This window comes from Carcharhinus amblyrhynchos, chromosome 20 (genome assembly GCF_965287045.1).
Source record: "Carcharhinus amblyrhynchos chromosome 20, sCarAmb.v2.hapA, whole genome shotgun sequence".
NCBI lineage: Eukaryota > Metazoa > Chordata > Chondrichthyes > Carcharhiniformes > Carcharhinidae > Carcharhinus > Carcharhinus amblyrhynchos.
Genome location: NC_137343.1, coordinates 22,733,541 through 22,752,299, shown reverse-complemented (window position 1 = coordinate 22,752,299; position 18,759 = coordinate 22,733,541). Strand labels below are relative to the sequence as shown.

At 40.4% G+C, this 18,759-nt stretch overlaps 1 protein-coding gene across 2 annotated transcripts in view; it reads right to left on the bottom strand.

Annotated features, from left to right (window-relative positions):
* Window positions 1-18,759, bottom strand: part of LOC145355820 (uncharacterized) — a 60,960-nt gene that overhangs the window by 34,259 nt on the left and 7,942 nt on the right. For both annotated transcript variants that reach the window (XM_080208216.1, XM_080208217.1), the window contains exon 2: window positions 7,997-8,195. In XM_080208216.1, coding sequence (XP_080064342.1) covers window positions 7,997-8,195 — 199 coding nt within the window. The remainder of the gene's footprint in view (window positions 1-7,996; window positions 8,196-18,759) is intronic.

The window sequence follows — 18,759 nt, the reverse complement described above, 5'->3', positions numbered from 1 at the left end:
TCATAAATCTTTACAATTCTAGAATCACTGTAATCTTCATAATTCCACCATCTTCTGTACATTTATGATAACAAAAATTGCTAACTGAAGTTTGCATCTTTACACAAAGTGCTGGCATGCAAAAATGTTTTCCAATTAATTAAACTTTAGCCAGCTATCCCTTGTCTCCTGCAAGTGATAACTGGGCTATATTCCTAAAAACAATGACCACTGTTTGCTTAAATGGCCAATGGCAAATTGGTCAAACAGACAAGACATCAGAGCAGCATCTGATTCTGGCCTCAAACTTTCACAAGAGTTCTCTAGAATAGCAAGTAGGGCCAGAAACCACAGCAAATTCCACAGACGTGGAACTCACCAGGAGTAATTGAGGTGATCAGCATACATGCATACAAGGGAAAATTTTAAAATGCACATGAGAGAGAATGAAATAGAATGATATGTTGACGAAACTAATGAAGGATGGGAGGGACCTTGTCTGTGAATATAAACACCTGCATGTTTGGCCATATGGCTTGTTTGTGTGTTGTTAGTACTATGTAACTTAGTGTAGAGAAATCTCAATGCCAAGTGCTACATTTGAAAAATAATTTGTACTATATTATATTTGAATTGATAGTCCACTGTGAGAATTACATCAACCGATGTATTTTGGTTTTATAAGTTACAGTAAGCTACAAACAGTAAGTTGCAGCAGCATCACAGCAGACATTGATTTAGATATTGGTTTTAGCAACAGTAAAATCATAGCATCAGTGGCCTTTTTTTTCAAAGAAAGGCCAACTAAGCAATGGAAACCACAACTTTTATTTGTTAATTGAGAAAACTGACTTTAAGTTGCTTTGGCCAAAAGTACAAAGGAGCAGATTCAAACACACATAGCTGCCAGATCTGATGTCCACACATCGTTAATGTGTTCTCCCCAATCTCTTGTTAGATGCTCATAACTCATCACCTAAAATTCCATCTATTAGCATGAGCGTAACTACTAATAATTTGTTTGTGTTCTAGACCTGAAAATACTCTGTAAACATAAGCCAACATTTGCATTTTTATTGCTGGGTGTTTTATTCATATTTCAAATGAATGTAATATGATAATTTTTTGCTTTCCCAACAGAAAATCAGGATGCATCTTTGGTCACACACATACAATCCCAGTACTCAGGGAATGTTTCTGGACATGCACATTTAAAGATCAATTAGGAATCTCAGCTGTCAAAATCCTTGACAATTTCTGTTTAATTCCCTTATAACCAGTGTGGGTTAAGGTTGCTGTTGAATTTACAACATTTTAATTCATTAAAAGGTGCACTTGACAGTCTTACTCACATGGTTTGTGAATTCTTGACTATGCATGACAAAGGCTAAATTATATCCAATTATTCTGTGAAATGGATAGGGTTGGTGAAGTATGGAAAGTTTTGCTACAGGAATGGTTGAGGCAGAGATCTTTGTTTCTCCTAAGGGAAAACTGAATAAACATTTGAAGCATTCCCTTCATGTAACCACCATCTTTAGAAACAATTCATAAGTTTTATTGTTCTGGCAAAGCACAAGTTTATTCCAGGGCAGGAGCCACTGCGGGTCAGGGGGTTTAACCTAATTCCACACAATGTATTCAGCAGAATACTCCAAAAGTACCTCCAGAGAAGTGCAAGGTATTGGTAGATAGACCTTGGAGAGGCAACATAAAATAAAGGGTAAATTTCTTAAAATAAGGAGCAATTAATGAGTAAAGCATATAGTATTCTGGGCTTTATTAAGAGGGGCACAGAGTACAAGAGCAAGGTGGTTATGCTAAACTTATAAAAGATATTTGTTAGACCTCAGCTGGAATATTGTGTACAGTTCCGAGGACCATACTATTGGAAGGATGTGAACACATTGAGAATGCAGAAGAGGTTTATAAGAATGGTTCCAGGGATGAGCAACTTCAGTTATGAGATAGATTGGAGAGGTTGGGAGTGTTCTCCATGGAGGGAAGAAAGTTAAGAGGAGATTTGATAAGAGTTTTCAAAAATTATGACAGGATGGACAGAGTCGATTGGGAGAAACTATTCTCCCTTATAAAAAAAACAAAAATGAGAGGGCACAGATTTATAGATTTGCAAAAGAAGCAAATATGATGCAAGAAAAAGAATTCCACATGAGTAGTTTGGGTCTGGAATGCACTGTCTGGAAATATGTTGGAGGCAGATTCGAAGTATTCAAGAGGACATTAAATGATTGCTTGAACAGAAACAACGTGCAGGCGTACAGGGAAAGACAGTGGAATGGCACCAAGTCATGATGCTCATTTGGAGAAAAGAGGCAGACATGATGGGCCAAATGGCTTCCTTCTGTCATAACAATTTTGTGATGTGGGCCAGGAATACTCAATAAATGGGAGGATATCGAGAGAGGTAGAGGAAGTGAGACACTTCTAGGTCCACGTCCACAGGTGGATAAGGTGGTAAAGAAAGAAAATGAAATGCTTTCTTTTATTGGGTGAGATATCGAATACAAAAATAGGAATTTAATCCTGGAACTGTATAAAATGCTGGTAGGCATTTTTCCTAGAGGATCATGAACATCTGGAATTCATTGTCCAAACTGATGAATCAGGCTGAAATGTTCAACTCATTCACCACTTGAAGTGCTGTAACTTGCAAGGCTACAGATTAGGGGCTGGAAAGTGGGATTTTTTTCATTTTTGGCTGGCACAGATACAATGGGCTAAATGGCCTCTTTCCGAGTTTCAATCCTTCCATGTTAATAACTTGACCATTGCTTGCCAGAACTCTAAATGGTACCCAAAGGCCAATAAAAGTTTAATAAGCACAGCTCATCAGTTTCAGCCAGGGATGGCAATTTACTTCCAATCAGAAAGCTGTATCCAAGATTTTTTTTTGCTTATCTAACTGGATTGTCAGTACATACATTTGAAGCACCATATTGTTTTTAGATGAGTAGCAGAAAATCATCAATATAAGTTTTAGAATTACTGCCCATTTGCTGGATGTGCATTGGTAACCTTTGTACACGCTTGCTGGCTGATATCCTTCCTACTTGTTCAATAATTTGAGACAAATCAGCAATGTTCAGTTCACTGCTTCAGTTGTCTCCCACTTTTATATATGTATGTGAATTCCCAAGTCTCTGTTCTTCCAAGTTGTTCAAGGTTTAACTATTTAAGATGTGATTTTTCTCCACATTCTTCCTTCCAAAATGAATTGCTTATCTTAACTGCATTAAATTTCACTATCTTGCAGTTGTCCTCCTACAACCAAGGAAAGTTTTCTAAATAGTTCCCTATTTTTCTGCTGCCTGCAAAATTTGATAGTGACTCCACACCCAATACCAGATCAGTTATAAATATAATGATGAGAGTAATGGGAGCACCGCCATTTACAGCTCTTTTGTCTGAAAAGTATATTTTAATAAATCCTCTCTTCTGTGTTTTAGCCAATTCCTTAGCTATGTTGTCACATTCACTTTATTATTTTATCAACACGCCTCCTGTACTACGTACAGGTCTGCTCCGTACAAATTGTCAAATGCAATGGGGCAAAATACAATTATCTTCAGCACTTCTGGGCAAGGTTAAAAAAAATTGCTGGGATGATCATTTCTAAATGGATTGGTAAGTTGAAACTGCTATCCATTGGGAGGATATTGATCAGCAGTAAGGAGCTGAACTCATTTGAATGTAGTTAAATTACAAAGTTGGTCCAAAATTGACCCTTGATATGATAGCTTTGTTTGATTTACAGAATGAGGAAAAAAAAGTTAAATATTTTCCCCCAAATCAGCTGCATTTTCTTTTACTTTCCCATGAGATCTATGACTAAGATCGCTGAGGTTTCACTGTTGTTTTGATGTTCTTTTCTCATTTGAAATAAAACAAATGTAATATGTAGCATATAATTCTGCAAAAACAACTTCCATTTTGTTTTAGCTATAGACTGGCCTAAAATTACCAGAGTTTCCAAAGAACAATTTATTCATCAATTATTTGAAGCAGCATCATCTGGATGGCCTTGCAGACAGGATGGCGGGAGGGAGAAGAACAATATGCCAAGGAAAAAAAAGACAGGCCTTACAGTTTAGATATTTAAGAACTTCAAAGCTTACTGGAATTATTACTATGACAAACAGTCATAAACTTGGCAGTGGCTGGAGCCAGACCTGACTTGACTCTGAAGCAAAGGAGAGGGGGGATAGTCTGGATGCAGTGATCTTGCTCTGCTTTAGTTTAACATTTCATTTAGCCCTGAGGCTGTTGATCTCCGGAGTGCTTTTTGAATCTAATGCAATGGAATTATCAACTCCCCGACCTCTAAATAATAAAATTATCACAAGAATCCTGGCATGCACAGAGTTCTCTTTTGGACAAGCCCTTTAAGTCCCAGCCAACAGGAGCTAAGCGGCCTAAGTTGGATCCCAAAATGCCAAAATAGACTTGCTGGACATTCACACAAAGTAAGAAGTCTGACAACACCAGGTTTAAGTCCAAGCGATGTACTTGATAGTAAACATGCAAGCTTTTGGGGTTTGCCGCTTCCTCAGGCGAATGGAGAGTTCTGGCCTCAGACAGAGCATATAACAGCACAGACAGTTTACGGATTACTGATTAGAATGTGAATCTTTACATCTAACCTGCTATTCAGGTCTTAAAGTGGCCAACAATGTGAGTGGAAGGAGCATTAAGCCCAGGTTAAAGAGATGTATATTGTCTCCACACAGTACAGTAACTGAGGTTTAGCAAACCCAGGCAAGTCATGGGGGTTACAGATAGTGCGACATGAACCCAAGATCCCTGTTGAGACCATCCTCACATGTGCGGAACTTGGCTATCAGTCTCTGCTCAGCAACTCTGCACTGTTGTGTGTCGTGAAGGCCGCCTTGGAGAATGCTTACCCGAAGATCAGAAGCTGAATGCCCGTGACCACTGATGCCAACAGGAAGGGAACAGTCTTGCCTGGTGATTGTCGAGCGATGTTCATTCATCCGTTGTCGTAGCGTCTGCATGGCCTCCCCAATATACCATGCTTCAGGAAAGGATGTCCCAAAGCATAGTACACTGGGGAGACCATGCCGACGCTACGACAGCGGATGAATGAACATTGCTCGACAATCACCAGGCAAGACTGTTCCCTTCCTGTTGGCAAACACTTCAGTGGTCACGGGCATTCGGCCTCTGACCTTCGGGTAAGCATTCTCCAAGGCGGCCTTCACGACACACAACAGTGCAGAGTTGCTGAGCAGAGACTGATAGCCAAGTTCCGCACACGTGAGGACGGTCTCAACAAGGATCTTGGGTTCATGTCGCACTATCTGTAACCCCCATGACTTGCCTGGGTTTGCCAAATCTCACTTACTGTACTGTCTGGAGACAACACACATCTCTTTAACCTGGGCTTAATGCTCCTTCCACTCATATTGTTGGCCACTTTAAGACTTGAATAGCAGGTTAGGTGTAAAGATTCGCATTCTAATCAGTAATCTATAAATTGTTGGTGCTGTTACATGCTCTGTCTGAGGCCAGAACACTCTATTCGCCTGAGGAAGGGGCAAACCCCGAAAGCTTGCGCGTTTACTATCAAATAAATCAGTTGGACTTAAACCTGATGTTGTCAGACTTCTTGTTGTGTTTACCCCAGTCCAACGCCGGCATCTCCACATCATTCACACAAAAGCAGCACAAGACTTATACACCCTAATTTTCCTGTGCTGATCAAATACAAAATTCGCAGTCATGGAAATTGGTTACATTTAAAGGATATTTAAATTGTAAATTAAAATGTCAATTTAGAAGTAATTGTTTATGCCAACACTGCAGTGTGACAGCTAACATCTCTGCAGAGAGATCTGGATAGGCTGAGCGAGTGAGTGAGGACCTGGCAGATGGAGTATAATGTTAGCAAATGTGAGGTTATCCACTTTGGTAGAAATAATAGTAGGAAGGATTATTATTTAAAAGGCAAAAAGCTGCAGCATGCTACAGTGCAGAGGGACCTGGGGGTCCTTGTGCATGAATCGCAAAAACCCAGTCTGCAGGTGCAGCAGGTGATCAAGAAGGCAATGGAATGTTGGCCATTATAGCGAGGGGGATACAATATAAAAGCAGGGAGGTCTTGCTGAAACTGTACAGGGCACTGGTGAGGCTGCAACTGGAGTACTGTGTGCAGTTTTGGTCGCCGCATTTGCAGAAGGAGATATTGGCCTTGGAGGGAGTGCAGAGAAGGTTCACTAGACTGATACCAGAGATGAGTGGGTTAGCCTATGAAGAGAGATTTAACAGACTGGGTCTGTACTCTTCGGAGTTTAGAAGGCTGAGGGGGGGATCTTATAGAGACATAGAAGATAATGAAGAGGATAGATAGGGTAGAGGTAGAGAGGTTCTTCCCACTTAGAAAGGATAGCAGAACTAGAGGGCACAGCCTCAAAATTGGGGGGGGGCTGTTTATTTCGGAGTTGAGGAGGAACTTCTCTGGAAGTCTCTGTCCATTGAAGTGGTGGAGGCTACCTCGCTGAATATATTTAAGTCACGGGTAGATAGGTTTCACATAGACAAGGGAATTAAGGGTTATGGGGAGAAAGCTGGAAAGTGGAACTGATCCACTTCAGATCAGCCATGATCTTGTCGAATGGAGGGGCAGTCTCGAAGGGCTAGATGGCTTACTCCTGCTCCTATTTCTTATGTTCTTAACATTAAACTATACATTAAATTCACTTTTGTAGTAATATTCTAAAATCATGGCTGTTTACCAAAAATGAACATACATTTACTGGCTGAAAACCACAGTTTTAAAATACCAAAACAGCATTCCAATGACTTTAAACATTAGTTTTTACAGTGACTGGACATTTGCATGACTGTCCCATACACATTCCATAGCCATTGAAATGGAGTCAGCCAATCTAGAAAACCTCATGAGAAAATAAAACCGAAGGAAAGTGAATGGAAACATTTCCCAGCCCATTCACAAAGCACCTGGACAATCACCTGGGTACCAAACTGAGTTGGGATTAAGCACAAGACACAATCTCAAGTAATGAACCCTAATTGATTAATCCAGCCACAATCTAACCATGTAAATCTTGGGCCTGGAATCCACTATTCATGACCATGTTTGGGTTACTTGTCAGTGGAGAGAGGACCACGTGTCAAGTCAAATAACTATCTTTTGTGCTTGACAAACTGCTTTTCTCCATGTCACAATACGGTAGAGGTGCCATGCAGGTGGGGCCCAAGTGAGTCACTGTGTTTTTTTCTCTCTTCCTCTCCATCATGTCTGCAGTTTGAGCCATGTCTGCTGATTGACTAGCAGGCAGTGTATTAAGAAGTAACCCAAGCATCTGCTGACTCCAGAAGAACAGACCGAAATTGACAGTATATTTGAATCGGCCTGACTCCGAATCCAGATGGACCATCAATCTTAGACTGAAACCATTAAAACCATCAATCTACAAGATCCAGATACATTTAACACTTATTCCAAAAAGACTGCTTAATCTTTCCTCCCACACTGTAAATTACTTGTGTGTATGAAGCTCGAGTGCATGTGCGCAAGTCACAGTGCTTTTATTAGACTGGGTCAACTTGCTACAACTCTCCATTGGTGTTAATTCTCACAAATATGCTAATTGTCTTCATTTAAAATAATTTTGTCCAACAAAACTACTTCAGAAATTCAATTTTTTGTAACGTGATGCAAATTGGAAGCACCAATTGTTCCACAGGACACAGTTGAAAAAAAGATGAAATGATTTGTGGGATGGACCATAGCTCTCAACATGTTTCATAAAATGCCTTTTCTCTTTATGGATGTAGTTTGCAATTTTGTATCTTTTTGGCATTTTCCATTATTATTTGTGATACCTAACTATCCAGTACCAACTTGCAATAATCTGTTTTAATTTGCCTCTTACAACAATTTTCAAAGGAAGCAATAATAGAGAAATAATAGGCTGTGGAGCCTAAAACGTCAATGTGGAATTCATTGTCTTACCTGCAAAATCAAGCCCTTTATCAACATGTTTAACTCTGTAATGTGCTCTCAAGATGACGGGATCCTGGTAGGCTTCAGTCACACTACAAAAAGGACAGTGCATGTGGCTACCTTTAGAATTAGAAGAACATTTCTCATCCTGGCAAAGAACTGGATTGTAGTTGTGCTCTGTTCCTTTAACCCTCACTGATGGATGAGTCTGCACACAAAATCAAGGTAGAAAGTGTAATTAGACAAATATAACCCAAATACCTCCTAAAGAACTATTTACCTATCAGTACATTTGATTAAGTGGCACATCAAAGCATGTTGTAGAAAATAAAAGCTCATAGGAAAGGGAGCAACATATTGGCATGGATGTAAAATTGATGGCTAACTGGAAGCAGAGAGTAGGCATAAATGGGTCTTCTTCACAGAAAGACATCTCACAACACAGGTTAAAGTCCAACAGGTTTATTTGGTAGTACTTGTTGGTAAACCTGTTGGACTTTAACTTGATGTTGTGAGACTTCTTACTGTTCCCACCCCAATGCCAGCATCTCCTCATTAGGGTCTTTTTCAGATTGACAAGGTGTAACAAATAATGTGCTGCAGGCAATACTAGGACCTCAACATTTTGTAATTTATCTAGTGACTTGGATGATGGGATGACTGCTAAACTTGCTGATGACACAAAGGTAAGTAGAAAATAAGTTGTGAAGAGGACATAAGGAAGCTACAAAATCATATCAATGGGTTTAGTGAGTGACCAAAGATCTGGTAAACTGAATATGGTTGAAAATGAAATTATCAATTTTGGCAGGAGAAAGATAAAAGAGAAGTATATTATCTAAATGGTGAGAAGATGCAGAGGGATCTGGCTATCTCATTGCATGAATTGCAAAAGGTGAGTGTGCAGGTACAGTAATTAGGAAAGCTAATAGAATGTTACCATTTGAGTGTGAGCGAATTGAATACTGGAGTAGGGAGGCTATGCTTCAGTTATACAAGCACTAGTGTGACCACATTTGGAGTGCTGTGTATGGTACTGGTTACCTTATTTAAGAAAGGATGTAAATGCATTGTTCAGAGAAGGTTTACCTGAAATGGGCATGTTGTCTTGTGAGGAAAGATTGGACAGGCTAAGCTTGTATCCAATGGAGTTTAGAAGAGGTGACTTTTTTATTTCATGCATCCAAGGAATGAGGGCTTCACTGGTTAGGCCAGCATTTATTGTCCACCCCTAGTTGCCCTTGAGAAGGTGTTGATGAGCTACCTTCTTGATCCGCTGCAGTCCATGTGGTATTGGTCTACCCACAGTACTGTTAGGGAGTCCCAGGATTTTTGATCCAGCAATTGTGAAGGAAGTGATATATTTCCAAGACAGGATAGTGAATGGTTTGGTGGAGTACTCCCAGGTTGTGGTGTTCCCATGTGTCTGTTGCCCTTGACCTTGTAGGTGGTAGAGGTTGTGGATTTTAGAAGGTGCCGTTTACGGAGCCTTGGTGAGTTCCTGCAGTGTGTCTTATAGATGGTACATATTGTTACTGGTGTGCATTGGTAATGGAAGGAATGAATGTTTTGGAAGTGATACCAAACAAGCTGGCTGCTTTGTCCTGGATGATATCAAGCTTGAGTATGGTTAGAGACGCAATCATCCAAGCAAGTGACAGTATTTCATGACACTTCTGACTTGTGCCTTGTAGATTGTGGACAGGCTTTGCAGAGTCAGATGGTGAAATATTCACTGCAGGATTCCTAGCCTCTGGCCTGCTCTTTTTGCCACAGTAATTATATGGATAGTCCAGATCAGTTTTTGGTCAACTGTAACCCCCACGATGTGGATAGTGGGGAGTTCAGTGGTAACTCTGCCATTGAATATTAAGGGATAATGGTGAGATCCTCTCTTGTTGGAGATGGCCATTGCCTAGTACTCATGTGGCACAAATGTTACTTATTACTTATCAGCCCAAGCTTGGATATTGTCCAGGTCTTCTTGAATTTGGACATGGACTGCTTCAGTACGTGACAAGTTGCGAATGGTGCTGAACATTTCATCAGTGAACATCCACATTTCTGACCTTACGATAGAAGGAAGATCATTTGTGAAGCAGCTGAAAATGATTGGGCCTAGAACATTCCCCTCAGGAACTCTTGCAATGATTTCCTGGAGTTGATGACTGACCTTCAACAGCCAAAACCTAAGTAGAATTCCAACCAGCAGAGAATTTTCTCCCTGATTCCAGTTTTGCTTTTTGATGCCACACTCAGTCAAATATGGCCTTGATATCAAGGGCAGTCACTCCCACCTCACTTCTGGAGTTCAACTTTTTTATCCATGTTTGAACAAAGGCTATAAACAAGGTCACGAGCTGTGGCCCTAGTGGAATGCCAGTGAGCAGGTTATTGCTCAGAAAGCGCCGCTTGATTACATTGTCGATGGCCCCTTCCATCATTTTATTAATGATTGTGAGTAGACTGGCAAGACAGTAATGGGTTCACTGGATTGTCCTGAATTGTGTGTGCAGAACATACCTGGGCAATTTTCCACTTTGCTGGATAGATGCCAATGTTTGTAGACATACTGGAACAGCTTGGCCAGGGGCTTGACAAGTTCTGGAGCACAAGTCTTCAGTACTATCTCCAGAATAGTCAGGGGCTTTTGCCTTTGCAGGATCCAGTGCCTTCAGCCATTTCTTGATACAATGTGGAGTGAATTGAATTGACTGAAGACTGATGTCTCTGATGCTGGGGACCTCGAGAGAAAGACAAGATGTATCCACTCAGCAATTCTGGCTAAAGATTGTTGCAAATGCTTTATCTTTTGCACTGATGTACTGAGCTCATCTGTTATTGAGGATGGAGATATTTGTAGAGTCTTGTCCTCCTCCAGTAAATTGTTTAACTGTCCACCATGATTCATATGGCAGGACTGCAGAGCTTAGATCTGATCTGTTGATTGTGGGATTATTTAATTCTCCCACTTGCTGTTTGGCATCCAAGTAGTCTTTTGTTGTAGCTTTTCTCAGCTGACACCTCATTTTTAGTATAGCTGCTGCTGTTCCTGGCGTGCTGCCCTGCATTCTTCATTGAATTGACTTGATGGAAACATACAAGGTCCTAAGGGGTCTTGATTGAATAGATGCGTAGAGGATGTTGCCTCTTGTGAGAGAATCTGGAACTAGGGGGTCACTGTTTAATAGTTAGGGCACTGCCCATTTAAAATGGAGATGAGACAAATCAAATTCTGAGGGTCATGTGGCTTTAGAGCTCTCTTCTGGCAAAGGCCAAGGAAGCAGAGTCTTTGAATATTTTTAAGAAGGAGATGGATAGATTCTTGGTGAGGAGGAAAATGATAGATTATCAAGAGTAGACGAGATGTGGATTTGAAGTTACTAACAGATCAGCCATGATCTTATTAAATAGCACAGCACGCTTGAAGGGCAGAATAGCTTGCTCCTTGTGCGTAATATGTTTAGTATCATGCTTGTTCAATACATTGTCAATCTGAATCTGAAAGCTATGTGGAGGTTGGGTGAAAACTGCACATTTACAGAAAGTAAGCATCGTACTGCACATTGCAGCATAATTAAACAGCAAAACAGTTGCTCATGACCATAACCACTAAATACCAAAGCTCCCAGTCACATTGTTCAGTTACAAAGAGATAAAGTTGGATGAGAGTAACTATACAAAGTCAGAAGTATTGCTTATAGCTCAATAATAGACTTAGCAGAAACCTTAGTGCTAGCCATTCTCATATGTGGGGCAGGATTAGTATTTTCTTCTACAGCTCCATTTTACAGACATACTGGTAAACGAATAGGAAAGGATGATCTATAAAAATGATAATGCACGTTTTCATTATTATTCCACATCATCTTCACAACTATGGCAAAGGGTGATGGAAGGAAAACTAAACCACTAAACTGTTAAAATTGCATTAAAATCAATTCAAACAAAAAAAAACAAGCATTTTTGCACAGGAGGTGGTGTAAAAGAAATACAGGCAGAGGAGTTTAAATGAAAACTATGCCTTCAACGCTCATTCAAAATGAGAATTAATCAGACAAAGGAAAGGTCAAGTTCACCACAGGTTATTTATAAATAATTAGTGGAAGAGACAGCTGCTTCTCTTTATTACGCCGACAATAATGACCTGCCTCAAGGGCAGTTGGGTCCATTTAGTAATCATGGAAATTCATACATTCCTCATGGTGGGACAGGATGCCGTGCCCCTGTATAATTGTCTTTTAAAAGGAAAGGCTAGTGGAGAAAATTGCAAGAGAAAATGAACTTCATAATAATCTCAGTATTCATTGTATAAAGCAACTTGAATTGATATCACATCTTCAATATACATTCCAATCTCAACTGATATTACTATTGAAGTGAGTCAGATCCCAGAATGGAATCCAGCTCAACAGATCCTTAATTTTCTTTACTGATGTGGATGAACAAAGTCACAGGATTGCCAATTAATTTTTAAACAAAAGATTAAAACATTAAACAAGAAAATATTAACTATGATACATCACTCCTTTACCCCAGCTATATCTTTACAGATATACAGATTTATAAGGATAACACAACTTGCAAACATCAGATGGGAAGAGGCAATGCCTCACAGCCGGTTATCTGGCAGCAGGATAGATATGCCACACAAAACATCATAGATCGGCAGGACTAGCAAATCGGTGGGGTGAGGGGAGAGCTGGCAGCAGAAAATCCCACCTTAATGTTCTCAGTAAGTTCACAATCCATAAACCAACAGATAAAATGTGGTCAGATTCACCACACTCAGAAACCAAATGACAGATACCACCCAATATAACTATTGTGGATTTTTCATCAAATCCCTCAAGACGCTTCCCCACTGTGAGCCAACTTGTCTCACTGGAACTCTGACTTCCCGCATGATGGTTTCCAAACTTTACTCTCGAAGAACACATCTCCACAAAAGGCTCTCAGATGCCTCCCTCCAGGATTTCAACTTCTCCTTCTGGAACACCACATGCATTCATGCTTCAACGCATCTTTCAGGGACCCAGCCACTGGAACAGAACGCTGCTTTACAGGGTGGATTAAGATTTCACTAAGTTTAGGAACACCTTGGATGTCTGGCTCTGACTAGCCAGTGTTTCCAGCTACAAAACTTGCAGCCCTGTCTGTTTTTTGTTCCTTTAAATCCCTGGAATCTCGTTCTGATATCTGATTACTCTTTAGCTGGAACTTGCTTTATGTTCCTCTGCAGTTTCTGTGAGAGCCACTTTCTCCTTGTTTATCTAATTCCAACTGAACTCCAATATTTCTGCTTTTCAGTGTGCACCTTGGTTTTCTAAGCAACAGCTTCGTTTTTAAAAAAAGTATGTAATTGCTTTTACACCATAAAACCTCAATTGCAATGCAAAGTTCAAAATGAAACTAAAACTACAGCTTTAACAAAGGGTCACCAGGACTTGGAACATCAGCTCTTTTCTCTCCTTACAGATGCTGCCAGACCTGTTGAGATTTTCCAGCATCTGCAGTAATTTGCTTTTATTTAGACTTGTAGACACCTTTGCTTAACATGAAGCTAGACCAAAGGTTTAGCCCCCTTCTTGGCACACATATACAGAAACACAAGTTAAGCTTAAACTTACACCTCATTCTTAATACCATGAATACAACTATAAATTATTTAAATTATCTCTAATTCCTAGCACACAGAATAATGCTTCACAGAAGCAGAAACACCAGCAGAAACTGACAATGACCCAGAGTTATGAGGAATGGTAATTAAAAGCTTGTTCAAGGACGTGGGTTTTCAGGAAAAATCATAAAGTACTACAGTGTAGAAGGTGGTCATTCGGCCCATCGAATCTGCACTGAACACAATCCCACCCTGGCCCTATCCTCATTACCCCATGTATTTACCCTAGCAAGCCCCCCTGACATTAAGGGGCAATTTAGCATTGCCAATCCACCTATCCCACACATCTCTGGACTGTGGGAGAAAGCTCTGTGGCAGCACTTGGAGGAAACCCACGAGACGTGGGGAGATGTGCAGACTCTGCATGCAGCGATCTGAGCCAGGAATTGAACCTGGGTCCTCGGCACTGTGAGGGAGCAGTGATAACCACTGTGCCACCATACTGCCTTTAGAAGTGGAGGGACATTTAGGAAAAGAACTTCAGAGCTAAAATCCTAGACAGCCAAAGGCACAGCCATCAACGCCGAGACCCTGAATGTGAGGCAGTTCACAGAGAGAGTAACACAGAGAGAGAGAGAGACACAGGATAGAGAGAGAGTAACAGAGAGAGAGAGAGAGACAGGATAGAGAGAGAGAGAGAGAGAGAGAGTAACTGACAGAGAGAGTAACAGAGAGAGAGAGACAGGATAGAGAGAGAGAGAGTAACAGACAGAGAGAGTGACAGGGAGAGAGAGACAGGATAGAGAGAGAGAGAGAGTAACAGACAGAGAGAGTAACAGAGAGATCTCATTGCGACGTATAAGATGATGAATGGGATGGATAGGATAGAGGTGGAGAGACTCTTCCCGCTCAAAAAAAACAGTAGGACTAGGGGGCACAGCCTCAAGATAAAGGGGAGGCGGTTTAGAACGGAGTTGAGGAGGACCTTCTTCACTCAAAGGGTGGTGAATCTCTGGAATTCTCTGCCCGTTGAAGTGGTGGAGGCTGCCTCGCTAAATATTTTTAAGAAGCGGATTGATGGGTTCTTGATAAGAGAGGGGATTAAGGGTTATGGGGAGAGGGCGGGAAAGTGGAACTGAGCCACGACAGATCAGCCATGATCTTATTGAATGGCGGGGCAGGCTCGAAGGGCTAGATGGCCTACTCCTGCTCCTATTTCTTATGTTCTTATGTCCCTGGCACTGTGAGGCAGCAGTGCTACCACTGTGCTGCCCAAAGTACACATCTATTTATTAAACTGGTCTTTTCAAATGCATCATCTATTTTAAATGTTGCAATTTAACTCCCCACTGGTGGATTAACTAAATTGGTTAACTGGTGTAAATAATTGTTTCATTAGCAAACCGAGAAATGCCGTAACAGTATTATGGCAAGTTCATAGTGACCGTCCATTTTTAAACCATCCTAAAAATGGTTGCAGGATTGCACCATTTTGATTGGCAATTCTAAAATCAAGGAACAAATGGGCGGGATTCGCTCCCTCTCCGCAGTGTGTCTGGTGGCAGGCGGCAGTGAACTGTTCACTGGCAGCGGGATCTTACGGTCCCGCCATTGTCAACGGGGTTTTCCACTGAACACACCTCTTACCGCCAGGAGACCCACGGCAGGGGTGCGTCATCTGCGGGACTAAAGTCCCATCAGCATCAATGCCAGCAAGATTTTGGTGAGTGTTAATGATTTATCAACGGGTAAAAATCTGAAAAAAAAATAAGAAAGTAAAACATGGAAGTGTGAACAAATATCACTTTCAATTATATACAAATACAATCTAAAAGTGTAATTCTAAAAGGAATTGCATTTAATTTTGATGGCTTAAAATGTAAAAATTTAGAAAACACTGCTTATTTTGAAGACACTAATTTGGAACCAGCTATAAAAAGAAATTCATGCAACGTTCAGGAGTGTAACTATTGCCTGGCTACTTATTAGCTCCACTTAATCAATGGCACGGTTACGATAAAGAGAGAAGTTTGTTGGTTGAAGCTGACATTCCTCTATTAACCAAAACTATTAACAGATTAACTGGTCATTTGCCTCATTTTCTGTTTTTAAGGGTTCTTCAGCAACTAATGCTTTCCTCCGTTTCATAAGAACATAAGAAATAGGAGCAGGAGTAGGCCATCTAGCCCTTCGAGCCTGCCCCGCCATTCAATAAGATCATGGCTGATCTGAAGTGGCTCAGTTCCACTTTCCCGCCTTCTCCCCATAACCCTTAATCCCCTTGCCTATCAAAAACCTATCTACCCACGTCTTAAATATATTTAGCGAGGCAGCCCCCACCACTTCAACGGGCAGAGAATTCCAGAGATTCACCACCTTTTGAGTGAAGAAGTTCCTCCTCAACTCTGTTCTAAACTGTGCCCCCCCTTATCTTGAGGCTGTGCCCTCCAGTCCTACTGTCCTTTCTGAGCGGGAAGAGCCTCTCCACCTCTATCCTATCCATCCCATTCATCATCTTGTATGTCTCAATGAGATCTCCCCTCATCCTCTAAACTCCAACGAGTATAAGCCTAGTTTATTCAGCCTCTCCTTGTAGCTCAACCCCCTCAACTCCGGTATCAGCCTAGTGAACCTCCTCTGCACTCCCTCCAAGGCCAAAATATCCTTACGTAAGTGCGGCGACCAAAACTGCACACAGTACTCCAGCTGCGGCCTCACCAGTGCCCTGTACAGTTGCAGCAAGACCTCCCTACTTTTATATTCAATCCCCCTCACTATGAAGGCCAGCATCCCATTCGCCTTCCTGACCACCTGCAGGCTGGGTTTTTGCGACTCATGCACAAGGACCCCGAGGTCCCTCTGCACCGTAGCATGCTGCAGCCTTTCGCCATGTAAGTAGTAGTCCTTCCCACCATTATTCCTACCAAAGTGGACAACCTCACACTTGCCAACATTAAATTCCATTTGCCAGTTCCTCGCCCATTCGCCCAGCCTATCTAGATCCCTCTGCAGACTTTCCACACCCTCCGCACAATTTGCCTTTCCACCAATCTTTGTGTCATCAGCAAAGTTGGACACCTTACACTCGGTTCCCTCCTCCAGATCATCTACATAAATGGCAAATAGCTGAGGCCCCAGCACCGACCCCTGGGGCACTCCACTAGTCACCTACTGCCATTCCGAATAGCACCCATTGACACCCACTCTCTGCCTCCTATTTGACAGCCAATCCCCTATCCACGTTTCAACAGCGACTGTCCTTCTGAAGTAATCCATTGGTTGTGAAGCATCTCAGAATTCAGACAAACAGAATGCACAAGTGCACAAGCCCCTTTCTAATAATCAAAAAACTCCCATTTGTAGTGACAGCAGCAGTTGCTATTTTTAGCTTGTCTGGTCAATTCTCCCAGGCTAAAAACTACAGTAAGATAATCACTTGATTGAACAAATGCGAGTTATGTCTGGCTATTCCTTCAAACATTCCATGAACGGACACAAAATCATACAGATTTCCTTGATATAAATTTTTTTAAAAATGTACAAATCTGCCATTTTTGACAGCTTCTGTAAAGCAGAGTACCAAATTTGCTACTTTGGCACATTGCAAGTCGCACATACCTATTTAAATTCTACCTGTGTAATAAGCTTATTATTGAAAACAGTAATGAATGAGGACTAAGCTTCATTTATTTCTTAATTATTAAATAAAATGAGAACGTGCTATGTTTTTAACCATCATCGCCTTGCATTACAAGATGTACACCATGTACATCTTGTACATGGTGGAAGTCAGTTCCAGCACATGGAACTGACTTCCAAAACCTTCATTTACATTAATATCCAAAGACGACAAAAAAAAAGCTGTCAAAATTTATTTTAACTTTTATTTAGTCTTTGCAAATTTGTCAGTTTTCAAACATGAAAGCCTCTCAGGCTTGGCTGCTGTCAGATCTCATTAAAATTAAAATGGCATCCCAGCCATATATGGATATGTACTCTGCACAGTGAATTTTTCAGTCAACTATACAGAGATAAAAATTAAAAGGCTGATATTTCTTGATAAACTTCCTTGTTTTGTGGATAGTTAAAACAAAAAAACCAATTACTGGGAATGTGAAGGAGATACAGGAGAATGATACAAATTTACATGACAAATGGTAAAGGAAAATATTGCTGTCAGGATTCAAACATTCAACTATTAAGGGCTAATAATTTTATACTAAATAAAGCAAATTGGTGATGCTCACATATTTTGTGAATTCAAATGGATGCACACCAGAACAAATTTCTTTTTTCTCCCTCAAATTGCTTTCGGACATATATTCAGAATAATGTATCAGAAGTTTAGGAAAAGTTTAAATCTATTTTTGCCATTTCTTATATCCTGTTCAACTGCATTTTCTATTTTTGGGAGCATCTGCTTAGTAGCATTCATGCAGATGGCAACTTAATTCCAACTCTTTCAAAGCATTGCTTCAAATTTTCCTTTTCTGTAATATTCACAACATTTCATTACTCTATTTAATATTTAATACCAAACAGTTTATGTTAACCACTTCCTTCCAGGATTGCTGTCGGGAAATTTGTTTTCACGATAATGATGAATAAAAGTTCTTCACCAACCAAAAATAACCTTCAAGCAAAATAAATTAAGAAAACAAAAAATTGTTTTTGACAAGATAAAAAGTTCAGTCTGCATGCCATTGGTATCAGATAAATAAAATTAAACAATTAGATATGCGGTGTAGCAAACTAACTTGCTGCAGTACATTGATTTGAATGAGGAAACTAATCTTGTGAATAGATTAAAAGTAAATTATTTGAACCATCTTCAGTGATCTAGCAAGAGAAAACCCACACTAACTGCTTCTTAAAAGAATTTTGTTTTCATTATCGTAACCAAACTCTGAAAAAGAACATGGGCCCTAACTTTGATCTTCTCACTTGAAGTATAGATTCAAAATTTACTTTTTCTAGAATGTGTTATAATAAAGTACCAAAATAACGTACATTGTCAGCACAACACTTTCCAATTCTGCCTTGCTCACTTAACTATAAAGTTCAGCATTTGGTTCATCATTTTTGTCAGTTAGCGTGTCTTTGGTCTCAATGACATGACAATATTAGTGTTCTGGACCCTTAGCATATAACT